Source organism: Anabrus simplex, chromosome 3 (assembly GCF_040414725.1).
Source record: "Anabrus simplex isolate iqAnaSimp1 chromosome 3, ASM4041472v1, whole genome shotgun sequence".
In the NCBI taxonomy this organism is placed as follows: Eukaryota; Metazoa; Arthropoda; class Insecta; order Orthoptera; family Tettigoniidae; genus Anabrus; species Anabrus simplex.
This window is the reverse complement of record NC_090267.1, coordinates 218,432,928-218,459,036: the sequence shown is the minus strand read 5'-3', so window position 1 is coordinate 218,459,036 and position 26,109 is coordinate 218,432,928. Positions and strand designations below refer to the sequence as shown.

General features: G+C 39.1%; 1 protein-coding gene across 1 annotated transcript in view; it reads left to right on the top strand.

Annotated features, from left to right (window-relative positions):
• Positions 1–26,109, top strand: part of hay (ATP-dependent DNA helicase hay) — a 186,450-nt gene that overhangs the window by 85,914 nt on the left and 74,427 nt on the right. The window contains exons 9-11 of the mRNA XM_067142877.2: positions 4,621–4,727; positions 12,358–12,480; positions 23,679–23,852. Coding sequence (XP_066998978.2) covers positions 4,621–4,727; positions 12,358–12,480; positions 23,679–23,852 — 404 coding nt within the window. The remainder of the gene's footprint in view (positions 1–4,620; positions 4,728–12,357; positions 12,481–23,678; positions 23,853–26,109) is intronic.

Genomic DNA, 26,109 nt, shown 5'->3' with positions numbered 1-26,109 from the left:
TTTTAAGAGGAAGTACAACTAGGCAACCATCCTCTATCTAACACTAATCACAGGGAAAATATGGAAGGGGTCCGACACTTCGAAAAATGAAGATATCGGCCAAAGGAAGACAAGGGCCACGAAGGGCGTGAAAATGAAAGACTCCCTAGCCCTCGCAAACCTAATAGCGTCGAGGTCAGAAAAGAACAAGAGTTGACCAAGAGAGGTCGGATAGGATAGATGAAAGTGAGGAGCCTGGCACAAGTAAGTGGAAGCAACGCCAGGACTCAGCTGAGGGCCCCGTGGTCGCTAACCCACGCTCCAAAGTTCAGAGCCCTTGGGGCCCCTTTTAGTCGCCTCTTACGACAGGCAGGGGTTACTGTGGGTGTTATTCTACCGCCCCCACCCACAGGGGAATGAAATATGATAGGGAACACTGGATTACCCAGAGAAAAACCTGTCCTGCCTCCGCTTTGTCCAGCACAAATCTCCCATGGAGTGACCAGGATTTGAACCACGGAACCCAGTGATTAGAGGCCGACACGCTGCCGCCTGAGCCACAGAGGCTACCATCTGGTGTCAGTAGGGAAGAAACCTTACGGAAATGAAGGTCAGCCAGGAAATACAAAACTGGAACAGTCAGATCATTTCAAGTATTTAGGATGAGTTTTTTCCCAGGATGGTAGTATAGTAAGCGAGATTGAATCAAGGTTCAGTAAAGCTAATGCAGTGAGCACGCAGTTGTGTTCATCAGTATTCTGTAAGAAAGAAGTCGGCTTCTGGAATAAGCTATCTCTACAAGAGTTTGTTTTCAGACCAACTTTATTGTATGGGAGTGAAAGCTGGGTGGACTCAGGATATCTTATTCATAAGCTAGAAGTAACAGACATGAACATAGCAAGAATGATCGTTGGTGCACACACTTGAGAACAATGGCAGGAGGGTACTCTAAATAAGGATATAAAGGCTAAGTTAGGGATGAACTTGATGGATGAAGCGGTACGCATAAGCCGGCTTTGGGAGTGGTGTCATGCAGGATGAATGGAGAATAATGGACTAGGTCATGGAGGGTAAGGAAAGCAAAGGGAGACTAAGATGACGGTGGTAAGACTCATTTTCTAATGATTTAAATATAAGAGGTATGGAACTAAATTAGGTCTGCAGCTAGTTACAAGTAGAGAATTGTGGAGGCATTTTTAAATTCACAGAGGCTTGCAGACTGCTGAGAATGCTGAAGGGCATAACTGTCTGTAATGATGTAATGTATGTATGTGTGTATTATGTAAAAATAATTGTAGAGATTTTTCAATGCATGTCTGTTTTTTTAACATATTTATCACTTCAACTATGTTTTTCATTTGTCATCATTATCATTTCCCATTATCCAGCTGTAGCTGGGCAGGGGCAAAAATGGTTCCTCTCCACTTTCTTCGGTCTTCCCACCACTCCTCCTTCAACACTGTGTCCCAGTCCAGGTTTCTTTCTCTAACACTGAGTTGGATTGTGTCCTTCCATCTCAATCGTGGTCGTCCCTGGCCTCTCCTTTGCATTTCCATCACCTTCTGGCATTCTTTCATCACTCATTCGCTTTGTGCCCAAACCATCTTAATCGGCCCTTCTCTATTTTATCATTCATTTTTTTCCACTCCAATTTCTTTCCGGATTTTCTCATTCCTTATTTTGTCTCTTCTACTCTTCTGTATAATACTCCTCAAGAATTTCATTTCGGCTGCCTGTATTTGACTCATCTTTGTCCCATAACATGTTTCGTACACTGTGATAGAAACAGCTTCTAGCTTGGCCTCTTACTAATTTCAGCATCCAGTCAAGCATCTCCATTAATTCACTCCCCAGGTATTTGAACGTTTGCACTACTTCCAGGGGCTTGTCTGCAAGTCTAATCTGACCTTTCCCTTATTTCTCCCCTCTAGTCATAACAAGAGTTTTACTCTTTTCTGCACTTATTTTCAATCCACATTCTTCGATCTTCCCATTCACCACATCTAACTGTTCTTGAACCTTCATGTCGTCTTCTCCCTAAATCACAATATCATCTGCAAATAACATGTTCATTTCTCTTCCTCTGTATGCTGCTTTTGCTGTTTTCATGATGTCATCCATTACTATTGTAAACAGGATTGGTGATAGACACTTCCCTGTCTCGGCCCACTAGTGATTTTGAACTATCTTGTGTTTGCGCACAACTAACAACTTTCCTTGTACATGGCCGTGATAATTTTTATTAACCCTGTCCAATTCCTTTTTGCACCAGACTGTCCCAAACTTTAGTCCTGGGGACAATGTCATATGACTTTTCAATGTCAATGAATGTCATCACCATATCATTCCATTAGTTGTCTCATAATGAAAATGGGCTCTATTGTTGCCCTTCCACTTCTGAAACCAAACTGATTTTCCTGTATCTGATTTTTAACCCTCAACCTTATCCTACTTTTCAAGTATTCTCTCCATTATCTTAGCAACATGGGATATCAGAGTAATTCCCCTGCAGTTCTTCAGTACTATATCACCTTTCTTGAAAATTGTGATAATTACTCCTTTTTGTCAATCCTCAGGGACCTCTTTCATCTCTCAGACAATTCTGAGAACTTGATATGTCCACTGCAAGCCTACAGCTCCAGCTGACTTTATCATCTCCACTGAAATTTAATCTATTCCAGCAGTTTTTCCATTCATCTTTCTTACTGCCATTTCAATTTCATACATTGTAATTTCTTTATCCATTTCTTCATCAACTTTCCTGGTGGTCCATTGAATGACTGTCATTAGTTCTCATATTCAGCAACTTCTGAAAATACTCTCTCCATCTATTTCTTATTTCTTCTGGCTTTGTTAATATTATGCCATCTTCATCCTTCACAAATCTGGTGTTTACTTGATCTCTCTTTTTGTTTCTTAAGATACATTACAATAATTTCTTGCTGTCCTGCATATTATCTCTCAATCTCTGTGTGAATAAGGCCCAGCTTTTCCTCTTTTCTTCCTCTACTACTTTCTTGGCCAAATTCTTTGCCTCCACATATTTTCTTCTACTTTCTTCAGTCTTAGATGTTTTCCATGCTTTCCATGCCATTTTCTTTTCCTTCACTTTTACTCTATCATTTCACCCATGTGTCTCTCTGTCTTTCGCATTTCCTGATGTTCTACCACATACCTTTTCTACACACTCAATCAGTGCTTCCTTAAATCTTTTCCATTTATCTTCAACATTCCCCATCTCCGTCCTGGGTACCAAGGGTATTATTTCCCTTTGAAATTCTGCTTGTATGTTTTTCTCCTTCAACTTCCTTATTCCTAATTCTTTTCAATCTTCTTAATGTTTTTTTTTTTTTTTTTCTCAATCTTTACCACTTTGTTTTCCTATCACAACTCTCTGATCTCCACCAAAGGCTTCTTCAGGCATGGCTGTAACATCTGAAAGGTTCTTCAGGTGTTCTTTCTTGATTATATAATCAATCATGGTCTGTGTTTGTCTGTCTCCCCAACCATACCTTTTAATCTTCTGACTGTTCTTCTTCCTAAACCAGGTGTTTCCAACAATCATTTGGTTCCTCATGCAAAAATCCACCAACAACTCGGCTTCTGGATTTACATTTCCGTATCCAAAGCGCCCTACAACACCTTCCTTTCCTTGTCTTTCCATTCCAACTTGTGCATTTAGATCTCCCATCAGTAGCACTTCCTGATCTTCTGTCTGTCTCTCCACTTCCTCTAAAAAGTCCTCTAGATGTTCATCTATGCAACCCGTTTGTGGGGCATACAACTGGAATATATCTTTCATGCCATTTTCAAACTGGAGTCTCATCACCATTATCGTATCGCTGATGCATTTTGGACACTCCACATATTCTTGGATTTCTTTTCTAAGTATGACGACCACTCCATTTTTTGCTTCATGTTCTCCACTTTAATACAGCCTGTATCCTTCTTTCAGAGGAATCTCTTCCGTACCCCTCTTCTTGGTCTCACACAGTCCAAGTATGGCTGTATCTTTTTCTTTCATGAAGTCAACTAGTTCTTCTCTTTCCTATTTTTTTTCATTAATTATATATATATATAACAATTTTCACTGCAAAAGAAGGCCAAAAATTATGGCCAAAATGTACCAATTTTTTTTAAAGATTTAAAGGTTTAAGGCTTTGAAATGTATTGAGTAAGGTTGACCCTCAAATGTTTCCTTTCAAGGAATATGTGTGTGCTACAAGTATTTTTTATGATGCTATTTAGGCTGCCTGCATGTCAATTTTGATGTTCCATTTTTCACTACTAGATGGCAGAGAAACCAGAACTCAGTTTAGGGTGTTTTGTTGTATAATAATTAAATGTGTCGCCTGCTATCTGTTACATGCTGACATATGATATTGTGCGTTGAATGGAATTTTTCCTTTTTTCCACCTTCAAAAATCAGACTACCTCTGCCAGGTTTGAACCTACAATCTTGGGATGTGGAGGATTATACGCTACCACTGATATACAGAGAGAGCTTTCATACGAGATAGAGCATAAGAGGATATTTTGTATACTTACTCCTATTCCACATATCTTCAATGATCTTGTATGCCTAATATATGTCAATATGTCTAATATTACTCCCTATTTACCTTATAATTTGTTTTCCAGTATTGATTTGAAACCATCTGCAGTATTACGCCCTTACCAGGAGAAGAGTTTACGTAAAATGTTCGGCAATGGTCGAGCACGTTCTGGCGTCATTGTCCTACCTTGTGGTAAGCTTGCTTCATTTAGTATTACAAGTAATGCATAAATGAGCAGAACGATTAGAGCATTTCAATATTAGTAACTGGGCTATTTGAATATTTCCATATCCAATTCATTTTACTGAATAAGTTAACTTGGACATTACTATGCTGTATTTGGTTAAATATTGAGTAAAGGGAGGAAGTACACCTTTCATTAGCTTAAATTGATTAGAATTCAAATTTTTGTATCTTAGCAACTACCATGCAAATGAATTGGAACACATGTTTTTTTCTTAATGGTTGGTAATGGTGTGCTAAACATTGCTTATTCTTTGATCAGGTACACTCTATGCATTCTTTGGACTGTTATTCTTTGTTAATTAATCTGTGTGACTATTGTTTTATGTTAAAAGTGTATTTATTCCAATTTGTGTCACGTTGAGGAATTTTGAGGATTCCTTGTGTGATTAGTAACAGCTATGTCTTAAGTGGTTTGATGGAAGGCAGTTTGGGTTTAGGAAAGGTTATTTCACTGAAGCTCAATTTGTAGGATTCCAGCAAGATATAGCAGATATCCTGGATTCAGGAGGTCAAATGGACTGGATTGCGATTGACCTATCTAAGGCATTTGATAGGGTAGATCATGGGAGACTACTGGCAAAAATGTGTGCAATTGGACTAGACAAAAGTGTGACTGAATGGGTGGCTATATTTCTAGAAAATAGAACTCATAGAATTAGAGTAGGTGAAGCTTTATCTGTCCCTGTAATAAATAAGAGGGAAATTCCTAAAGGCAGTATTATTGGACTTTTATGTTTTCTTATGTATATCAATGATATGTGTAGAGGCATGATTTTTTCGCATTAACGATAAACGCGACAAAAAATAATTTGAAGCGATTATGCGATATCTTTACGAATCATATGTTCCTGGTTAAGGAAATATGCATATTATGTTCGCGAATTAAAGCGATAAGGCCATTTTAAAGCGAAATTCATTTATATCCCGATATTACAGCGAAATCTGTAGTGAATAACGAACTTGACATTTTGTTCCAAGATTATGTATGAAAAGAAAAGGAAGAACAAACAAAGATTAATCAATAGGAAAGAAATATGTTATCATTAATGTTCTGGAAAGTCTCTGTAAGACATGGCATCAAAGAAAATGGGTTGGCTCCAGGCTTCTTGCCAAACAAAATGTTTGGAATGTTGTTCTTTTGGTGGCTGGTAATCCCTCCCCAGCCTGTCTCCTCATGGCATTGTGCAATCCTGGAATACCTAATGACGTCTACAAGCAGCACAATTGACTGGTGTATTCCGGCTTCGTGGTCAGGTAAAATTAAGAAAGTGACGGATCCCAGTGATCACAGACAGTAGCGAAGATGGGTCGCTCGACAAGTGTTAAGGCTAGTACACACATAGCGACAAAGTCGCGGGACATTGTATGGGGACAGTTGCGAGACACTGTCACTAGACTGTTGCAATACATTGTCCCGCGTCCACATCGATACAGGTAGTTGCACCACAGGAATCGGCGCGAAATAGCGCAAGAAATTGCTTTATGTGCTTTTAATGTTGTGAATCTTTTTCTTCATCTCGTTAATGGACATAGTGAACTTTTTAGCCAGAGACTCCATTGCTTCCCTCCTTTTGTCTCTGTTTTTATACTCGGTAGACATAACATACCAAAGACAAGGGACGGTGTGTAAATCCTCAATGATTTTTAGAGTAGTTTCCATCGCAAAACAACAGAACACGAAACACAACACCAACACGTGGCGGCTATCTGCACACTGGCATCGGCGTGTCCCGGGACTTTGTCTCGCGACACGTCCAGACTACATCATGTTGCGCAACATTTGTATCATGTATCCCATTTCGAATGGGAGACCTGCGAGATGCAACTTTTGTATCGCGACAGTTCCAAGCACGGAAAAAATGTTGCAGGACATCCCTGGAATTTGTCGCGATCACCGCCGTCTCAATCCTATATACTGCCTGCTCTATGCTATGCGGTTAACATGCTTCTCAGCATGAGTTCTTAGTGTCACGAACCACCGCTAGGGGCGCCAGCTAACGCACTCAACTTATCTCTGTACTCATGCTATTGTGTTCCAGTGCGTTTATATTGAGCATTTATGTGTATGTCTCTGGGTGTAAAATGATTCTGTTGTATTCCTCTCTGTATATCAAAGCAGGAAATCCAAATTCTTCAGGTGTGAGGATTCCTGTTATCCCCCCAAGTAAAGAAATTTGGAAAAATTGGCTTAACGCTATATCAAGGCAAGGATCAACCAAGGGTAATCAATGGATTCCATCTGAATATTCTCGCGTTTGTAGCCTGAATTTTAGAGATGGAGATAAAAGATAAAACTAAAAGAAAAATATATTAAAGCCAGAGAGCGTGCCTATTCGGTCTTCTAATTATCCCCATTACCTTCAAACTAGAAAAATAGCTCCATGAAAGACCAGACAGCGAGAAGATATTTCTTCGGAAGAAATCTGTGATGAAAGCTCTTCAAACGCAGGAAATGATAGATGAAGAGTACGAAATTCATTTTAACAACGATGTATCCATCCAAGTCAATATTCCGAGTAAGAATGACAGCAGTGATCAGAAAATCAGATATTAGAGGCTCCGATCAATAATTATGAGACTGCGATAACAGCTGATGACTTACCATAATGAAGTTAAAAGACTACAGAAACAATTCGAAGATGGCCGAGAAATTTTTCGTCTGACTAAAGTAAAGGAAGCACCAGATATAAAGGAAAAACAACCGTTTTTTAAAATCAAATTCATAGTTTTCGCAAGACAAAATATGGGCAGTCAGAACAAATCACGCGGTACTATGTGGCGTGGGGAATAGTATCCCAAACGGTTACGTTCATAGCAGGACTCCTGGTCTAGTGTTAGGTCCGTCACAACGTACTTTGGACAGGTAGCCTAAATAGAAAATATTGATAGTGTTTGTCGGGATTTCTCAATAAGTGAAGGAAAGACTTAGAGTTGAATGTAAAACTCTCAGATCAACAGAGATCGCCGATTGAATGGCTAATTAGGAAAGGATCCTCTACAACCGAACCAGTGACAAGTTCCTTCGCGTGGACAATGTTGAAGGTGTATGCGTCACAGATATTGTAAAATCTCCTGCTCTCGCAAATCAACTGTTGTGTTTTCTTGTAATCCGACTTTCAAAAAAGTTCGCTAGTCCTGCTGCCTACTTCCTCGTTAAAGGGTTACAAGTCTCCGATCTATCCCTTTTAGTTCAGAAATTATTACTGTAATGCATTTCGGCAAAACAATCCAGATTGTGTGCATTTCTATTCACCAGCAGATAAAATACTTACAATGGTTGAATGATGATTTCATCGAGTACGTTAATAATTCGGTTGGAATCAAAACGTGAAAAACTGAAGTGTCTGACTAATGAGACGGCAGATGCTGTCTCGCTAAATGTGAAATCTATAGTGGAGTGTGTGTCTTATCTGTTACAAAATCGGTTATTTTATGATCTCACTAGATGATTTTCTGGAGACGCAATAGATGCTCTATTTAGTTTAGTGAGACTGGGTGGTGGATTTAATCACATGACAAAAGCATGCACTACATTATGTGATATAAAACGAATCCCGAAAACTGATCATGAACAAGGAGTCAGCAAAATTGTGATAGAATTCTTTTTGCCGCCACTGCTGGTAAATAACAGTGAGAAAGGGACTGAAAAGGTGCTCCGTTACTCGTATCGAGAAAATTCTGAAATTTGTATGTACCATGCAGCATGGGATGAGCCTTGTGTATCTAATGTAACTGATAAGATTTTACGTTTCTATAACTTAAGCCAAGCTCAAATGTGAAATGTTAGATTTTGTATGTGCATTTTCTTCTCAATTAGTAACATGTTAAGGATTATTTTTCATTTTATATTGGTGTTACAGACCAACTCTCATTTAAACAACATGTGCCCTGCGTGCGGTAAGTGCTGCCATCTGGAATGTCGCTGTAAACGCAGTTCTCGCGGCACAGAGCAGGCAGTCGCGGTGGTCGCGATAGACATGTTCCGCAACTTTGTCGCTTGGTATGTACTAGCCTTTGCGGTGCACAGCAGAGCTAAACAGTTTGCGAGTGAAGGTTTATACGTTTCGGAAAGCAATATTTTAATGTGTAAATTTTGTAATGTTCGTATCGAGTGGGAGGAAAAAGACACTCTTAAAACATTTAAAAAAAATAAGGAACATTCAGAACGTAAATTTAGCACGTCAACAGTGAAACAGCAGGCCACAATAGAACTCTCATTAGATATGCAGAGGAAAGCTAGAGTGAAAAAATAGAATTTATTCACGAATAACAGCGATGCTACTCAAAACCAACATCCGGCTGGAGAAGGTAGACGACCATGCAGTCCGGAAATGGCTTCAAATGTATGTACCAGGTATGTCCAGTCTATCAATTAAACCTCCACAATCAACGATCAGTCATAGTAATGAAACCTTTAATGATTAATTTTGGAATTTCATTAAAGCGAAATTAAAGCGATACGGCAATATCTATTTATGTAAGTAGTGTCCTTCTCGCAAAATCGTTAAAAAAATTAATGCAAAAAAATCATGCCTCTAGATATGTGTAAAGAAGTGGAATCAGAGATGAGGCATTTTGCAGATGATGTTATTCTGTACAGAGTAATAAATAAGTTACAAGATAGTGAGCAACTACAAAATGACGTCGATAATGTTGTGATATGGACTGTAGGCAATGGTATGGGGTTAAAAGTCAGTTTGTGAGTTTCAAAAATAGGAAAAGTCCTCTCAGTTTTAATTACTGCGTTGATGGGGTGAAAGTTCCTTATGGGGATCATTGTAAGTACCTAGGTGTTAATATAAGGAAAGATCCTCATTGGGGTAATCACATAAATATGATTGTTAATAAAGGGTACAGACCTCTGCACATCGTTATGAGGGCATGTAGGTGTTGTAGTAAGGATACCAAAGAGAACTTTTATGGGTACAGAGACTAGAAATAGGCCTAGGGGAGGTCCTAGAATGAGATGGAGGAGCTCTGTTGTGGATTGTGTTGCAAATAGAGGAGTTGATAGCAGTGAAGTACTAGAAGAGGAATGGTGGAAAGATCGAGTAAGGTGGAGGGCTTTGGTACACTACCATACCCAGAGAGAATCTGGAAAAGGGAATGGAAGAAGAAGAGTAAGGATATAAAGGAGAGGGCATATAAAGTCTCTGGTAAGACCCTACTGGAGTATGGTTCCAGCGTATGAGACCCTCACCGGGATTACTTGATTCAAGAACTGGAAAAAATCCAAAGAAAATCAGCTTGATTTGTTCTGGGTGATTTCTGACAAAAGAGTAGCGTTACAAAAATGTTGCAAAGTTTGGGCTAGGAAGACTTGGGAGAAAGGAGAAGAGCTGCTCGACTAAGTGGTATGTCAAGTCAAAGATTTGTAACATGTAAGTGGTATGTTCCGAGCTGTCAGTGGAGAGATGGCATGGAATAACATCAGTAGGCGAGTAAGTTTGCGGGGTGACTTTAAAAGTAGGAAAGATCATAATATGAAGATAAAGTTGGAATTCAAGAGGACAAATTTGGGCAAATATTCGTTTATAAGAAGAGGAGTTAGGGATTGGAATAACTTACCAAGGGAGATGTTCAATAAATTTCCAATTTCTTTGAAATCATTTAAGAAAAGGCTAGGAAAACAACAGATAGGTAATCTACAACCTGGGCGACTGCCCTAAATGCAGATCAGTATTGATTGATTGATTGATTAAATGGATACGATTCTCAGGTAGCGTAGTGCGATTGTAGCATTATTCAAATACTTCCATGACACAAAGCGAGTTAGCTACTATATTTGCTGTCTGTGTAGGTACAATAAGTTGAATTATCAGACGACACAAACAGACTGGCTCAATTTCACCGAAGTAAATGGGGAACTGTGGCAGGAAAAATAAAACTGTGCCAACCGATGAATGTTTTCTCATCAGAAGAAGCGAATCAAAACCCAGGCTCACTGCTGTGGTCTTGGCTCCTAGATTGGGAGAAAGGTGAAATCTGCATGTTTTTAATGTTAGTCATAGACTTTTGGTAGCTGGAGGAAAGCCTGCAAACCTGTAAAGAAATACCTTTTTAACAGGATAAATGTACAGAAAATGTCTTTTCTGGGCATATGGTCATCAAAATCGGACAATGGAGCACTGGTAGGAAGTTTTTTCCCTGATGGGTCACTGTGTAGTGCAGGGGCAGAGGATTCAATATGTGCGCTGAACAAAGTACGAGCCAACAACTTCAGCACATTTGTAACAGACTGTAAAACACTCTGTGAAGAATATGTTTTGAGGTGTTCCATGTATGAAGGACCTGGACCCTTCCTACCAGTCAACAGGTTGATGAAATCTGACCAGTACATTGTTGTTACTACAAAGACACACTCACAAAATGCTGTCAGTGGTATACAGTTTTATTTACACATTATATACACATTACACACACATCAGTAAACCACCATTTTGAACACTTGACTGCTACGAAGAAGAATAAGAATACTGCAATACTTGCCAACTACCAGTGCAACAATTTCACATACTCGATTAATGACTTGTACTCATAACTTTCACTAAAACAACTCAACTCAACTCCCAAGATTTCCTCTTTATATACATTGCCTAGAAGAATCAATCAAATCAAATCAGTTAATACTGATCTGCATTTAGAGCAGTCGCCCAGGTGGCATATTCCCTATCTGTTGTTTTCCTATCCTTTTCTTAAATGATTTCAATGACATTGGAAATTTATTGAACATCTCCCTCACTGGGGCGAAATGCTGACAACCAAGAATGAGTTAGCTGGAAAATTTATACTGTCCAATAAGAGACCATTTACATTGGAATTAGAATAATTTGAGGAGTTATCTGATGGTGAGATAGTGGCCCTGGTATAAAGAGCCAAGAATCATAGCTGAGAGGATTCATCCCATCGACTACATGTCACCATGTAATCTGCAGGACTTCGGGCTCAGCTGCAGTTGCTGGATATTCTAAGGCCCATGAGGGCTTTAGTATCATTGGCATTTTAAATTTTTATTAAAGAGAATAGTACAGTAAAACTTGTCTTCAACGGAATTGAACAGGACTCTCACATTCTTCTCTTAAAGATAGGTGTGCGGTTAGAGGTTGTGACCATCAAATATTTCGTTTAAGTCGAGTTTCCGTTTATTCAAGGGTCCGTTGAAGGCAGGTTTTACTGTATATTCTATAAAGAAAAAAAGTGAATTGAAAAATCCGTTTTTTTTTTTTTTAATCCATAAATGTGTACCTTGTAGTGGTAATTGTTTTAAGAGGAAGTATAACTGGGCAGCCATCCTATAAAAGTGTGCCTCCCCCTTAGGAAAACAATAATTAAGTATTATATTTGCTGTACTTCCATAGTTGTAGTGACGATAATTGTCTCATGATTAGGGGTATGTGATAGGCAAGTGGCTTGTCCCAAGGCGGCTGCAGTTCGAATTTTGGCCAATGCAAGTGGGAGTTTTGAAATGAAAAATCACATCCGTGTGATTTGGATTCCATGTAAAACTGGAGGTCCCATGATTATAATACCAGTGACGTAAGCTTATCTCATGATTTGACTCTCTTCCCGTTCATAGGAGCTGGGAAAAGTTTGGTGGGAGTAACTGCTTGCTGTACAGTCCGTAAGAGAGCATTAGTCCTGTGCAATTCTGGTGTGTCAGTGGAGCAATGGAAGCAGCAGTTCAAGATGTGGTCAACAGGTAAGCTTCAAAATTGTAGGCTGTAAACTTGTCTATAAATTTTATTCTTTTAGCTAATACCGTACTTTAAGACAAGATACGGAGATGTGCTTTATTGACCTGCAAAATTGAGATATTTACTGCCGTAGACATGTGAAATCTCGAGAACTGAGGTTTCTGCTAGTGATGAGTCTCTACTAACATGGGCAGAATTTGAAATGTTCTATAGAAATGAAGTAAACAGTTACTTAGGTTTAATGAAATGAGTGTCTGCCTCTGTAGCGTAACGGTTAGTGTTATTAGCTGCCGTCCTCGGGGGCCTGGATTAGATTCCCGGTACTGCCAGAAATTTAAGAATGGCAGGAGGGCTGGTGTGTGGTTGAAATGAAATGGTACATGCGGCTCACCTCCATTGGGGGTGTGCCTGAAAAGAGCTGCACCACCTCAGGATGAGGACATGAATTTGCATTTTGCAATGAAATGAGTGCTGATGTGATCAAAGCAGTTTGGCTATAGAGTCTACAGAGATTTTCATTGTGCTTACCCTGTTATATGTTCCTGTTCATATTCTTATATTCGTTTATATGATTTGAATTGCCACTTGTTCTTTTCCTTTACGTATATTGACTTGTGGGTTCCTTTTCAGTTTGTGTTCTGAGTCTTTGACCAATAATCTTTTTGTCTCTTGCCTTTCCTGAGTTTATTTGGCTTTCTTATCTTACACTTCCCACATCAAGACTGAAGATCTGTCCATGAGGATTGAAGCTTTTCAAGATTCAAGATTCTTTTATTAGTCATTAAGTAACATAGTTACAATAGACTTTGTCATTAAGTTCACATATACAAAATAATCATTTCACAAAATCATTTTATTTTAAGAGCACCAAAATCTGAATTGAAGAAATCATTTATATCATAAAGAACCTTTGATGTTATCCATGTTCTAAGAGTAGTTTTAAATTTACTTACTGATGCTTCCACAAGAATATTTGGAAGTTTATTAAAGAAACTTATATTGCAAATATAAATGGCTATTTATACATTTGCTTAATCTAAATGAAGGTCAATCTAACATGGAGCAACTTCTTGTCCCCTTCTTGAAACTGGAAGATAGAAACAAGCTCATTGGATGCTGAGAAGATATGTACTGTATGTAAGAAGAACTGGGATTTTTGAGGAGAGAGATTATCTGTTTCAAGATGTCAGTATATGGAGTTTGTCATTGTTCCTTTGTATTTTCTTTTTGGTCCTCTTTTTTTTTCAGTTGCGCCCTTTTCCAATGTTGATCTGTCAGGCTTCCTACTTATAATTTGGATTACCACTTGTTGGTTCCTTTCCTTTACTGAACATTGAACAATAATTGGTTACACACGATCCCAAAGAAGGCCAACTCCCCTATCTACTCCAGCCTGACTGAGTCAGCTAGCCAGCTAATATTTCCAAACTATAAACACTTTGTACCTGACCTACTCTATTACGTTGTCTGACTCAGCCATAGCTGTTCTACTGTTGCTGAGTGTGTGTACTCCTCTTTATTTCTCAACTTGCTGTCTAAACATACCTTATTACACTGTTCTTCATACCAGATAACCACTTGCAAGTCCTTTTTAAATTGCATGTCCATAACTGAGACCACACCATCACAACTTTGCATTTAGAACACCTTGTAAATTTATGTAACTTACTTACTTCATTTAACTTTTTTTCACATATTCTTTTGACAGCACATAAATACTTATTCAAGTCCTCTCCCCTTTCCCATTCTAACATCACCCACCCTAAGAAATTTTGTTTGTCCTCTTGTTCTAATAACTCTCGCTTGCTTTTACTCAAAAGTTTACCTCTTACCTGTTTTGTATCTTTGCACCTACCTATTAAGTGTATTATTCATTTCCCCACACAATATACATAGGCGCTTATGCTTACCCTTAATCCACCCCTTATTCTTATATAAACCCATAAGCTACCACAGTAAGCCTCCTCTCTTCAATCTATCTACATTCCAAATATTTAACACTGACACTTGCATTACCTTATTAAAAACATTAAGAGATCCTCTATTACTACTTTCTTCTAACAGCCTCTGTCTTTGGATATCTCTAATCCTTCTTATAAGTACTCTCTGACCCCTATTATCCCTCTTATTCCAGACCTCTTTCCACATGTACCCCAACCACACCCTCCCCACGTATTGTTTAATTTTTGCTAGCCAGTGCCCCTCATACATGCTTTTCTTTTGTTGTTCGTACACAGCCTTTTGCTCCTCCCCTCCTTCACCTCTTTTCAAATGCATCCTATATTTGATTACTCTTTTAACACATTCCACCTCTATTTCTTCCCCGCACATTTAATACCACCCCAGCATTCACTGTACACTGCGGCATCATCTTAGATTTATTCTTGTTAATTTTCAGGGCCTATTTCTTGGCATATTCCGACACCACATTTAGACTTGCTGCCTCCCACCCCCAGTTAAAGTCAACAGAACCAAGTCGTCTGCAAAGATCAGTCCTGGAATCTCTATCTCATTCAGAACCAGCACCGCCCAGTTATTTCCCCCATGTCCATCCAAAATATCATTAATGAATGAAATAAACAGTATCGGGGATAATTTGCATCCCTGTTTTAAACCCATCTTGCACTCTGTCGGACTATTTAATGTATTTTCCTCCAATTTAACACAACACCTGACCTTATATATTGCCTCCAATGCATGGATCATCTTCCCTGAAACCCCCAACCTGCCCAATTTTTCTAGTAACGCTCTTCTGATTACTGCGTCAAATGCTTTTTCTAAATCAATTGCTGCCATATAAACTTTACCTCTTCCCATACTCTTGTATTTTTCTAAAATCATCTTCACTATCATTATATTGTCTGACGTCCTTTTTCCCTTCCTAAAACCCCTAAAACTGACAGTACCAAATTTTCTTCTGCCCAGTCCCTTAATCTGTTTGCTAAAACTCCTGTGTAAATCTTTCTTAGTGAGTCCAATAAAGTTAATTCTCTGTAATTACTCGGAATGTTTTTATTCCTTTTTTTCTTGTAGATTGGGCGTATTATCCCTGTCTCCCATTCCTTTGGGTATTTTCCCCGTCGAAGATCCTATTAAATAACTTAACTATGCGTTCTGTCATCTGTCCAAATTTACTTATTTCTTTCCAAAACCTATTGTTAATACTGTTACATCGCCCCCGCTGATCTGCCCCTAATTTTGCCTATCACTTCCAGTACTACTTCTTTTGAAATTCCTTTCTCCAGTTCAAATATCAATATCTCTATTTCTTTCCATACAACTTTTTCCTCCTCTCCCCATTCCCATTTCTTCTCCCCCGCAAGTAATTTGCGAAAATAGTTCACTCACTGATCGTACTCGATACTTGTTTTCTCAAATTTCCTCCCACCCTTGTTAATTTTGTTTATTCTCTCCCATACTTTCTCAATTTGGTTCATCCTACACTCCTTGTTTATAGCTTCGGTTTGTTCTTTCATCGATAATTTCTTCCTCTCCATAATTTCCCTTTTGTATTCTTTCCTTTTATAAAAGTAGGAAAGATCACAATATGAAGATAAAGTTGGAATTCAAGAGGACAAACTGGGGCAAATATTCATTTATAGGAAGGGGAGTTAGGGATTGGAATAACTTACAAAGGGAGACGTTCAATAAATTTCCAATTTCTCTGAAATCATTTAGGAAAAGGCTAGGAAAGCAACAGATAGGGAATCTACCACCTGGGCGACTGCCCTAAATGCAGATCAGTATTGATTGATTGATTACAGAAAGCTACTCTTTCTGCACTTCCGCGTTTTCTATACAGTAAAACCTCGTTAATTCAAAGTCGTTGGGACGCAAAAATCGGACTTCGAAACATGTGATTTCGAATTAACCGCCAACACGTACTTCGGAAATGCCAACCCTTGCGGCGTCATAATATATTCTACGACCCGTTATTGCATGCAATTAACTTTGATTCACAGTTTAAAGCTCTCAGATGCCATGGAAAGAAACTATTTCCAAAATGTATCCAACAAGGTGCATTTACAGTATTCAAATAATGCACTTTGATAACTCACTGGCAAACATAACCTGACGCATTGAAATCAAAAGAAAGAAAAAATATAATTCAAAGACGAGGAGAAATCTATACCAGCTCCTCTGTGCAAGTGCTTTATTCATTTGATTGCTGTACTGTATGCATTTTAGATGCCTTGTGCTTGCACGGAAAGTACCTGATGCCCTTAAAACTTCGCAGCTTATCGAACTTTCCTATGACGAGGGGAGAAAGTCCTTCGCTTCCGTCCACATTACAACAGTACAGTGAGTATACTTGTATGATTTCCCACCATGGCACTTCTAAGACCCATTAACGCTTGCAATCACCTTGATTCTCAGTTTGAACTTTTCAAATGCCATGGAAAATACTATTTCATAATGTATCCAACAAGGTTTCATTTACATTATTCAAATAATGCACTTGTATAAAACAATGACAAAATATAACCTCACGCAACGAAAGGAAGAAAAACACGATTCAAAGATGAGGAAAAATTATGCTGGCTCCCCTGTGCAATTGCTTTATCTTTTGGATTACTTACTGTACTGTTTGTTCCATTTTTAAATGCCTTGTAGGGGCCGATGACCTTTGATGTTAGGCCCCTTAAAACAACAAGCATCATCATCATCAAATGCCTTGTACTGGCATGGAAAGTGCCAGACTCCCTTAAAACAACGTAGCTTTTCGAACATTCCTATGACAGGGAAGGAAGTCTCTCACCTCCGTGTCACTGCATAGCAACACAGTACGTTTCCTGGCTGGCAGTTCTCTCCTTTAAAAGTCCGTTGGGTCTCGGCATTTAAAAAAAGAAAACAAACAAACAATACAGTTTCATCGGCATTGACAATATTGTTTGGTGCATATAAATTGATTATAGGCTATAAGCCACGCTTTTTCGACAACTTTCGCCATCACCAGTGTTCGCGGATTCTATCTCTCCGCACACTGCCTGCTACGTGGTATTGTGGCGTTCCTTAAAACGCCGAATACAAAATAATTACGATTTTGCTTGAACATAGCAGATATGAAGCACACTGTAGACATGCTCGAAGTAGGTGAAAGTGCGCAAAGTTACTCCTGCATGTTCCGGAAGACTCCCTCAGAAACCTTTTTTGTAATTCCTCACAATCCTTACTGTACCACCCTTCATCCTCTCTGTTTCTGTTTCTCCTGCCTCTATCTATCTGAGCTACCCTTTTAATTGGGTATATAATTAAGTCCAATGCTCTATCGATATTGTTTTCTTCCATTGCTACCTCCCAACCATACCTTACTGTAACTGATCTTTTATTATATCCTCTAATTCCCTACTTGCTTTCTCCGACCATTTATATTTAACGTACCTTCTCCCCAACTCTTCACCTCCCTTTAACTCTCTCCTCTTATCTTTCTACCAATACACAGACCGGAAAGTGATGTGATTGAACTCAATCTCCTACCTTCATCCTTTTGATTTCCTCTAACATGTCTTCTGAGCTCATTATTATATCTATTACACTTCCTTCCTGCACTGTAACATACATCAGTTTTCCCTCCCTGTCACCCTTGTGCCAACCGTTCAAAATATATGTTTCCCGCTGCACACATATCTAAAAGTTTATAGCCATAACTATTACTGACTGTATCTTCACTTCTTCTACTTTTCCTCATTTTCCTCCCATCTTCTTTACTGTACATTGGACTCTGCATCCTATCCTTGCATTCCAATCCCCAAATAGCAACATACCGTCTTCTTCAAACTTCCACCTTATAATATTAGTTTCTAACAATAGCTTCTCAAAAAATAATCATTTGCATATAATGAGCTCTTTGGGTGGCAATATCCAAAAGCTAAACTTATATACTTTACACTTCCTTCCTTCCTCCCCATCTTAAACCTAATCCAAATAACATCTTCCAGCTCGTTTTCAATATCCTCTATTAGATCACTAATCTCTTCTCTTATTAGCACCACTAACCCTCCCGGCGATCTCCCCTTATTCTGCTCCTTTCTTTTGGATTTATGCTTAACCACAACCCCCCCTCCCATGTTATCCCCTTCCCTAGTTCAAGCCACATCTCTAAGAGTGCCACAATATCAATGCTTTCCACTACTTCTTTAACCTTTTTATTACCTAATTTACCTAACAGTTCCTCATTATTAACAAACCCTATGTTCCAATTTTATTATAACTTACCCTCCCCCCTTTCCACATTTCCTCCCTTATTTTTGCTTCTCGTTACTGTTCCGGGGTTACCAGTGGAGCAGAAAGAGGTTAAAGAAGGTGCCGGGGTGAATGGGTCTAACTACAATATCAAAATTAATTTAAAAATTGAATAGAAGGTTATATTTCTAAAAAAGACAATTACTCAACAAATAACAATATGTCAGGTACAAAAGCAATCTTAAAACAAGAGTAGGAAAGTCCAAGATTAGTGATTTTTACAAATTCTGGGCTTCAAGCCCCTAGTTTTACAATTTTACAAGAAATAGAAATTACGTTAACACATTACAGAAGGAAAAACAGTTACAAAACGTAGTCACCTCAAACCAAGATGAAGGGGTGCTCGAGAGGGTACATCACTCTCTATCCCCGATTTACAGTTAAAGATTTTATGAAATTTTTACATTACCCGGAAGAAAGTTACATTTTAGAAACGTAGGTTACATGGTTAAAGATTCGGACCTCCCCTTTGGAATAATCTGCGGTGGTAGCTATAACAAGAAAGATGTAGTTTATGTGGCCATTACCTTATAGATGTTCTGCTGCCGACGAAAGAGGCCGCCCGCCTCCTGCTTAAGAACACACGTTCAGGTAGACGACGATCAATTGGCAAGGGAACGTGAAAAGCCACAGCTTACAAACCCTCAGGGAAGGTTTGAGAGCATTCAAGACTAATCCAGCCCCACCAATTTAATTGGTTAATCTTAAAGTTACACTCAGAATCTAACAAGAAGCCTGTGATAGGTTGAAAATTAATTACAGAAATTCCTGATTGGCTAAATTCAAAATTGGCGGAAAGAAAAAGGAAATATTACCAACCCAAAAATAAATGAACATAGATCAGTTATGGAAAACCCCGGAATATAAAACAACTTTAAATTATAAGTTCTTTCATTTTGCACCAGTGAGCATGATCATAATTTTTGAGTAGTGTCATCTGTAGAAAAATGTCCAAACTTCTTGATGCATTGCAAAATAAAACAAGGAGAAATTCAGTCAGTTTAGGAAACTTTACACCAAAACAATTACTTAATATTTCAGTGGTATTTATTTATTTATTTATCGTGTCAGAAGTACAAAGTAAGAGAGACAAAAATTAAACCAAAAAATTTTAAACATTGGTTGACCAAAAATTGGCCACGACAAGCGCATTTGGAGTTGCTCTCATTAGATCTTTAATGGTACAAGTGGCTGGAGAAGATGGACACAGTAGAAGATGTTCGTTAGTCTGCTTAGTACCACACTTGCAGTAAACTGTCTCCACAGGAAGGCCCCATTTCTGTAGGTTGGTCTTGCATCTCGTGGTACTGGAGCGTAATCGATTGAGACCCTTCCATGTTGTCCACTTTTCAGAATGTCCAGGAGGAAGTTCTTCCTTTGGAACCATCCATTCTCTCAAATGTTGACATTTTTCCCGCCACATTGAGATTCTTGCTTGTTGTGGAGTTCCTTTAAGAGCTTCAGTGGTTGTCAAGAAGCTCTTTCTTGATTTCAACCTAGGATGTGCTGGTTGACAGGCATACAAAGGATGGGCTTCCATAGTCATAGCCTTGCTTTTCTCATGCCTAGCAGCAATCTCACGTCGGATTTCAGGTGGTGCTATACCAACGAGACAGTGGAGTTTATCTATGGGAGTAGGTCTTAAACAACCTGTGATAATACGGCAGGTGTCATTTAGTGCTACATCTATGTTTTTGGCATGGCTGGACTTATGCCACACGGAGCAAGCATACTCAGCAGTGGAGTAGCACAGTGCTAGCGCGCTTGTTCTCACAGTGCAAGGGTGAGCTCCCCAGGTGGTGCCTCGAAGTTTCCGCACTATGTTGTTTCTGGCAGACACTTTTTGTTTCACGTTTAGGCAATGTTTCTTATACGTAAGCGTACGGTCCAGAATCACTCCCAGATATTTTGGAGTCGAACAGTGTTGAACAGGGATTCCTTCCCAGGTGATTTGTAAGGTTTTAGCTGCTTTTTTGTTATTGAGATGAAATACACAGCTATGAGTTTTGGCAGGATTTGGCTTCAAATCGTTTTCATTGTAGTAGTTGGTAAATTCTTTCAGAGCTTTGAATAAAGTCTGTTCTACCTTTTCAAAACAGTTGGCCTGGGCAGTGACTGCATAGATAAAACTCTGGGTACCTTCAGGTAGAGGCTGATCATTAGTATAGATGTTGAATAACAGTGGTGCGAGCACACTGCCTTGCGGTAACCCATTCTTCTGTGTTCTCCATCTGCTTCTTTTTCCCTGAAATTCCTCAAAGAATCTTCGGTTTTGGAGAATATTTTTAATGTTGCACATTAGATGGAAGTCTTTGGTGATGTCATAGAATTTTGTTAGAAGAAGCCGATGGTTGACTGTGTCATAAGCTGCAGAAAGATCAATGAAGACAGCGCCTGTAATGAGCCGATTCTCAAAGCCATCCTCAATATGCTGTGTCAAGTTTAATACCTGTGATGTGCAACTTTTTCCTTCTCGGAATCCAGCTTGCTGTGGTATAAGAGACGACTCCACCTTTCCTATCAGTCGCTCAAGAATGAGCCTCTCCAGGACCTTGTACAGGTGACAGAGCAAGGAAATAGGCCTATAGCTTTTAGGATCCAGCCGATCTTTGCCTGGTTTAGGGATAGCAATGACTCTAGCCTTCCGCCAGATTTTGGGAATCTTGCATTATTTCAGTGGTGACATCTTCTGATTAAAGTTTCAAGATCGTGTAGTTTCAGCTTCACCTTTTGATCGATAGGGGAGTTCTTAAAGGCGGTTATTTTGAATGAACGGAATAGATGTGTACCTCCCAGTACAGTTAACATAGCCCTCTCACGTTCTAACGCCATTCCTTCTTTTCTTGACATATTTTGTCGCTCTCTTTCCTCTTTTTCCTCTGTACATTTATTCCTTTTTCTTCAGTCTTTTGGACTCATACTTCTCCCTTTGTTCATAATTTCTCTTTCTTTCGACTCATCCCTTGCCCTCCACCTTTGTTATTCACTTGGCTACTGCACTCTTCACTTGAAGTTTCTTGAGTCGCTTCCTCCACCATCACCTCCCGGCTTGTCGTTTACATTCTCGCACTGCGCTGACAACTATCCCCTGGGTTGAGCTCCTCTCTTACCTCAGCTGTTTCCACCACTCGCGCTACATCCTTCCTTTCCTCTTGCCTACTCGTCAAGCCCTCCTCCATCTTGGAATTCTCATCCATTGCTTTCAGTTTTGACACTTGCCACACTCGAACCCATCTTCCATTTGAAACCATTAGCTGTTGCCCCCCCCCCACTGTCGGCAGCCCTGAAAATGGTTTTCCGTGGTTTCCCATTTTCACACCAGGCAAATGCTGGTGCTGTACCTTAATTAAGGCCACGGCTGCTTCCTTCCCACTCCTAGCCCTTTCCTGTCCCATCGTCGCCATAAGACCTATCTGTGTCGGTGCGACGTAAAGCAAAAAAAAAAAAGAAAAAAAAGCTGTTGCCACCTTACGTGGGCCTTCAACCCTTGGTGTCCGGCCCTCCCTAGATGCCTCTTCAAATTTTCAGATTCTCACTTCCTTCCTGCTCTGCCCATATCTCTCTTTACCCAATTTTTTTTTTTTTTTTTTTTGTAAAATGCTCGCGTTCCTTATCACTATGTCGGCCATTAAGGACGACAGTAACTTCATTCTGATTAGTCTACGCCCTTTCGCTCTGCCTGCCCTTTCCGCATCATCGATGTCCACTTCGCTGAAATATATTTTCATTTTGTTCTAGATGACCTCAGCCACTTTCTAAATTACGTCCACTTGACTTTCTTTTGTTTCTTCCTAAACACCATATGTAAATATGCATTTCTTCATCCTTTCCTGGTTGCTGGCTTCCATTTCTTCAGTTTGAGCACCTCCTCTTCTAGGTTTTGTACTTTCTCTCTTAGCAATTCTATTTTCTTCTCGTTGCTACCTGCTTTGGTCATAGTTTCTTCTGCTCTTTCTTGTAACCATTGCCTCATATTCTCTAGCTCCTTTGATTGGTCTTTCATCATTTCCTTGATCTAGTCCCAAGGGCAGGTTTCTTTTTATTACCTCCTTCACTATCTCCGTAATTGCTTCCAAGTCTTCCCAGTTGAATTTGCCACTGGTATTAGGGCCTGTGGCTGCATACAGTATTTACTCGCATATTAGACCCCCTTTTCCCCTTTTTTTTTTTTTTTTTTTTTTTTTTTTGCTAGGGGCTTTACGTCGCACCGACACAGATAGGTCTTATGGCGACGATGGGATAGGAAAGGCCTAGGAGTTGGAAGGAAGCGGCCGTGGCCTTAATTAAGGTACAGCCCCAGCATTTGCCTGGTGTGAAAATGGGAAACCACGGAAAACCATCTTCAGGGCTGCCAATAGTGGGATTCAAACCTACTATCTCCCGGATGCAAGCTCACAGCCGCGCGCCTCTACACGCATGGCCAACTCGCCCGGTTTCCCCCATTTTTACAACCAAAATAAGTAAAGGGGGGTCCAATATGCGATAACCTCAAATTTTGTGCAGTGAACACACGACTGTTCTTTAACAAACTTACGAACGTATTTGAGTTACACTGTCTATTTTCATTGGAAGGCAGTATTTCTAAATGTAAAAAGACTACAAATGGTGAACACGACTTTTAGGCCTAGGGAAGCAATGCTCCTTTTTTCATTCTCTTCTCTGTCTGTCCTTCCCACTCTCTTCACATCACACAGCGTCTTCTTGCCTATAATGAAAATTGAATTATTTTCCTTTTGTGTGTACCCTATCCAGATGGTCTTACCAAGTAAGTTGCTGCTCTCCACCTGTTTTCTAGATATATATATATATGTTTAATATAGTATAGTGTACTTATCTGTTGTGCCTTATGAATGTAAGTTGATTTGAATTTCTAAGTGTTGATCTTGTTTGTATTTGTTGACATTTTGTCATTTCTCATAAGTTTCTTCACCTTTCTTTACACTGTTACCTTGTTTTGCAGCTGATGATAGTATGATTTGCCGATTCACTTCTGAGGCCAAGGATAAGCCAATGGGTTGTGGAATTCTGGTTACTACCTATTCAATGATCACTCATACTCAGAAGAGGTCATGGGAAGCTGATCAAACCATGAAGTGGTTGCAAGAGCAAGAGTGGGGCATTATGGTTTTGGATGGTAAGTACACAGTTCTTTGTTATGTTGATGTGGACTTATCTCCAAAACAGCTTTTTAGGTTGGTGTGTCTATTTTCTATTTTTTTTAACTAGTTTGTTATTCTTGTCTAAGCAATGTTACCTGCCAACCTCATACCTATCTTTGTGAAATGATGAAAATAAAATAATCATTATCAATTTGAGTTTCATGTATAGAAAGAAATTTACAATCATTTGATTTTCCCAAAGGGGAATTTGATACCATTTCTCAGATGCTCTTCTCTCTTTTGTTCCTTTTCTCTCTGTGATTTTTTTTGTTAGGAGGAAATATTTCGAAGTTTGTATACTGCATGAGAGTGGTCAACACTCGGGTTAGATGTTGCAAAAGATTCTAGAAGTTGCTTAACCCAGATGGTGGTGCTTGTCTTAACTATTTACATTGCATACTCACAAATTTGAGAATAACCTTTACAGTCCATATTGAAATATGTTGGACCATGTATTGCTGTTCATCCTCTGAGAGTTCAGGAAGTGGGATGGTATGATGTATTACTTCCATATAATAGAAAATCTTATCAGAACATCTCATTTCTTTTGTACATGTTTCGTTAACCTCCAAATTGGAAGGAGAATAAGCTGTACCTTTTCTCTCTGTTCATGTCAAAATAATTATGTAAGACCTCAAACTGCTATCCATCCTCCAAAGTGGGATGATGTGGTGAATTACTTGTACTTATACAATGCAATCTATATATGTAAAATAAGAGTTTTTACTGTACATTGCTCAGAATTTAAAGAGGATGGTATTTCTGTATCGGTCGTGTCCACAGTAACAAGGAAATGCACTTTTTAAATTTTCCATCATTTCTATCTGTCTGTATATATGTACACGCATCATTAGAAAACGGCTGAAGAGAATTTAATGAAAATCGGTATGCAAAGTCGGGGAATAAGTCGCTACAATCTAGGCCATAAATAATTTTATTAACACTGAGAGAAATGGTAGTTTAGGGGAAGCCCTAAAATTTAATTCTCAAATATTTGTTATTATTGATCCTGTTAATAAATACTACATAACTAAAGTTATATAGTATTAAATTTCTGATCATTCATGATTTATACATTTTTACTGTACCAGCTGTGATAAGAGATATTCATGAATTTGGATTTTTGTTGCTCAAGTCCATATCAGCGCTGAGTCACGAGGAAATGAAAATCAGTATGTAAAGTCGGGGAATAAGAAACTACAGTCTATGCTATAAATAATTTTATAAGATGCCCTATATCACAGAGTCGAAAGAAACTTAAACGTGAAGGCCTACAATATAGAAAGCTTATCAAATTGATCAACAGTAACATTACATTGACCATTGTTTGTTGTGATGTGCTTTGTCTCTTCTGTTGCCACTCATTTCCGATAGATGGGATTACTGTTGCGTACCGAGTATTTTATTTTAAAATTTGCTTTATGTCACATGTCACAGATAAGTCCTATGATGACAATGGGATAGGAAAGGGCTAGGAGTGGGAAGGAAGCGATCGTGGCCTTAATTAAGGTACAGCCCCTGCATTTGCCTGGTGCGAAAATGGGGAACCACGGAAATCCATCTTTAGGACTGCCGAAAGTGGAGTTCGAACCCACTATCTCCTGGATACATGCTCACAGCTGCACGCCCCTAACCGCACAGTCAACTTGCCTGGTCGTACTGTGTATAACAGCCTGCCTGAATATTGGCAGGAAGCAGCTGGGGAGTTAGATAACTTTCTTCTTTAGCATGGCATTCCTCTGGCTTATACATTTTCTGATACCACTGGAACATAACACACTGGTTCATCATAGGATTCAAACTATTCAATCCCTACTCTGTGGCACTGATTGGAATGAGCAGTGTGCATACTTACATAAATGATGGCAGAGGAGTGTTCACATCTATCTGCAGCTTGGTCATTCCAGCACTGGGACTTTGGACTGTCAGATCGTTACCGTAGTACTGTTAAGGCAAAGAATGTTACAAGTGTTAATTAATTCCACCTATTGAATACAAAGTAAGGTCTTGTGGTTTAGAATTATATTTTGTCATATTGAATACAAGGACATGTTTTGCCCATTATATGGGCATCATCAGCCTTAAACTCATACCTGTAGGATAAAAATCAGGATCCTGATTGTTCTTAATCGATGTTTTGAAGAGATACGTACATATCATAAAGTTTAGGATACTTGTTGTTGGTACTTGTTTTACATTTACGTACTAAAATACGTCTAAAAGTTGAAAGAG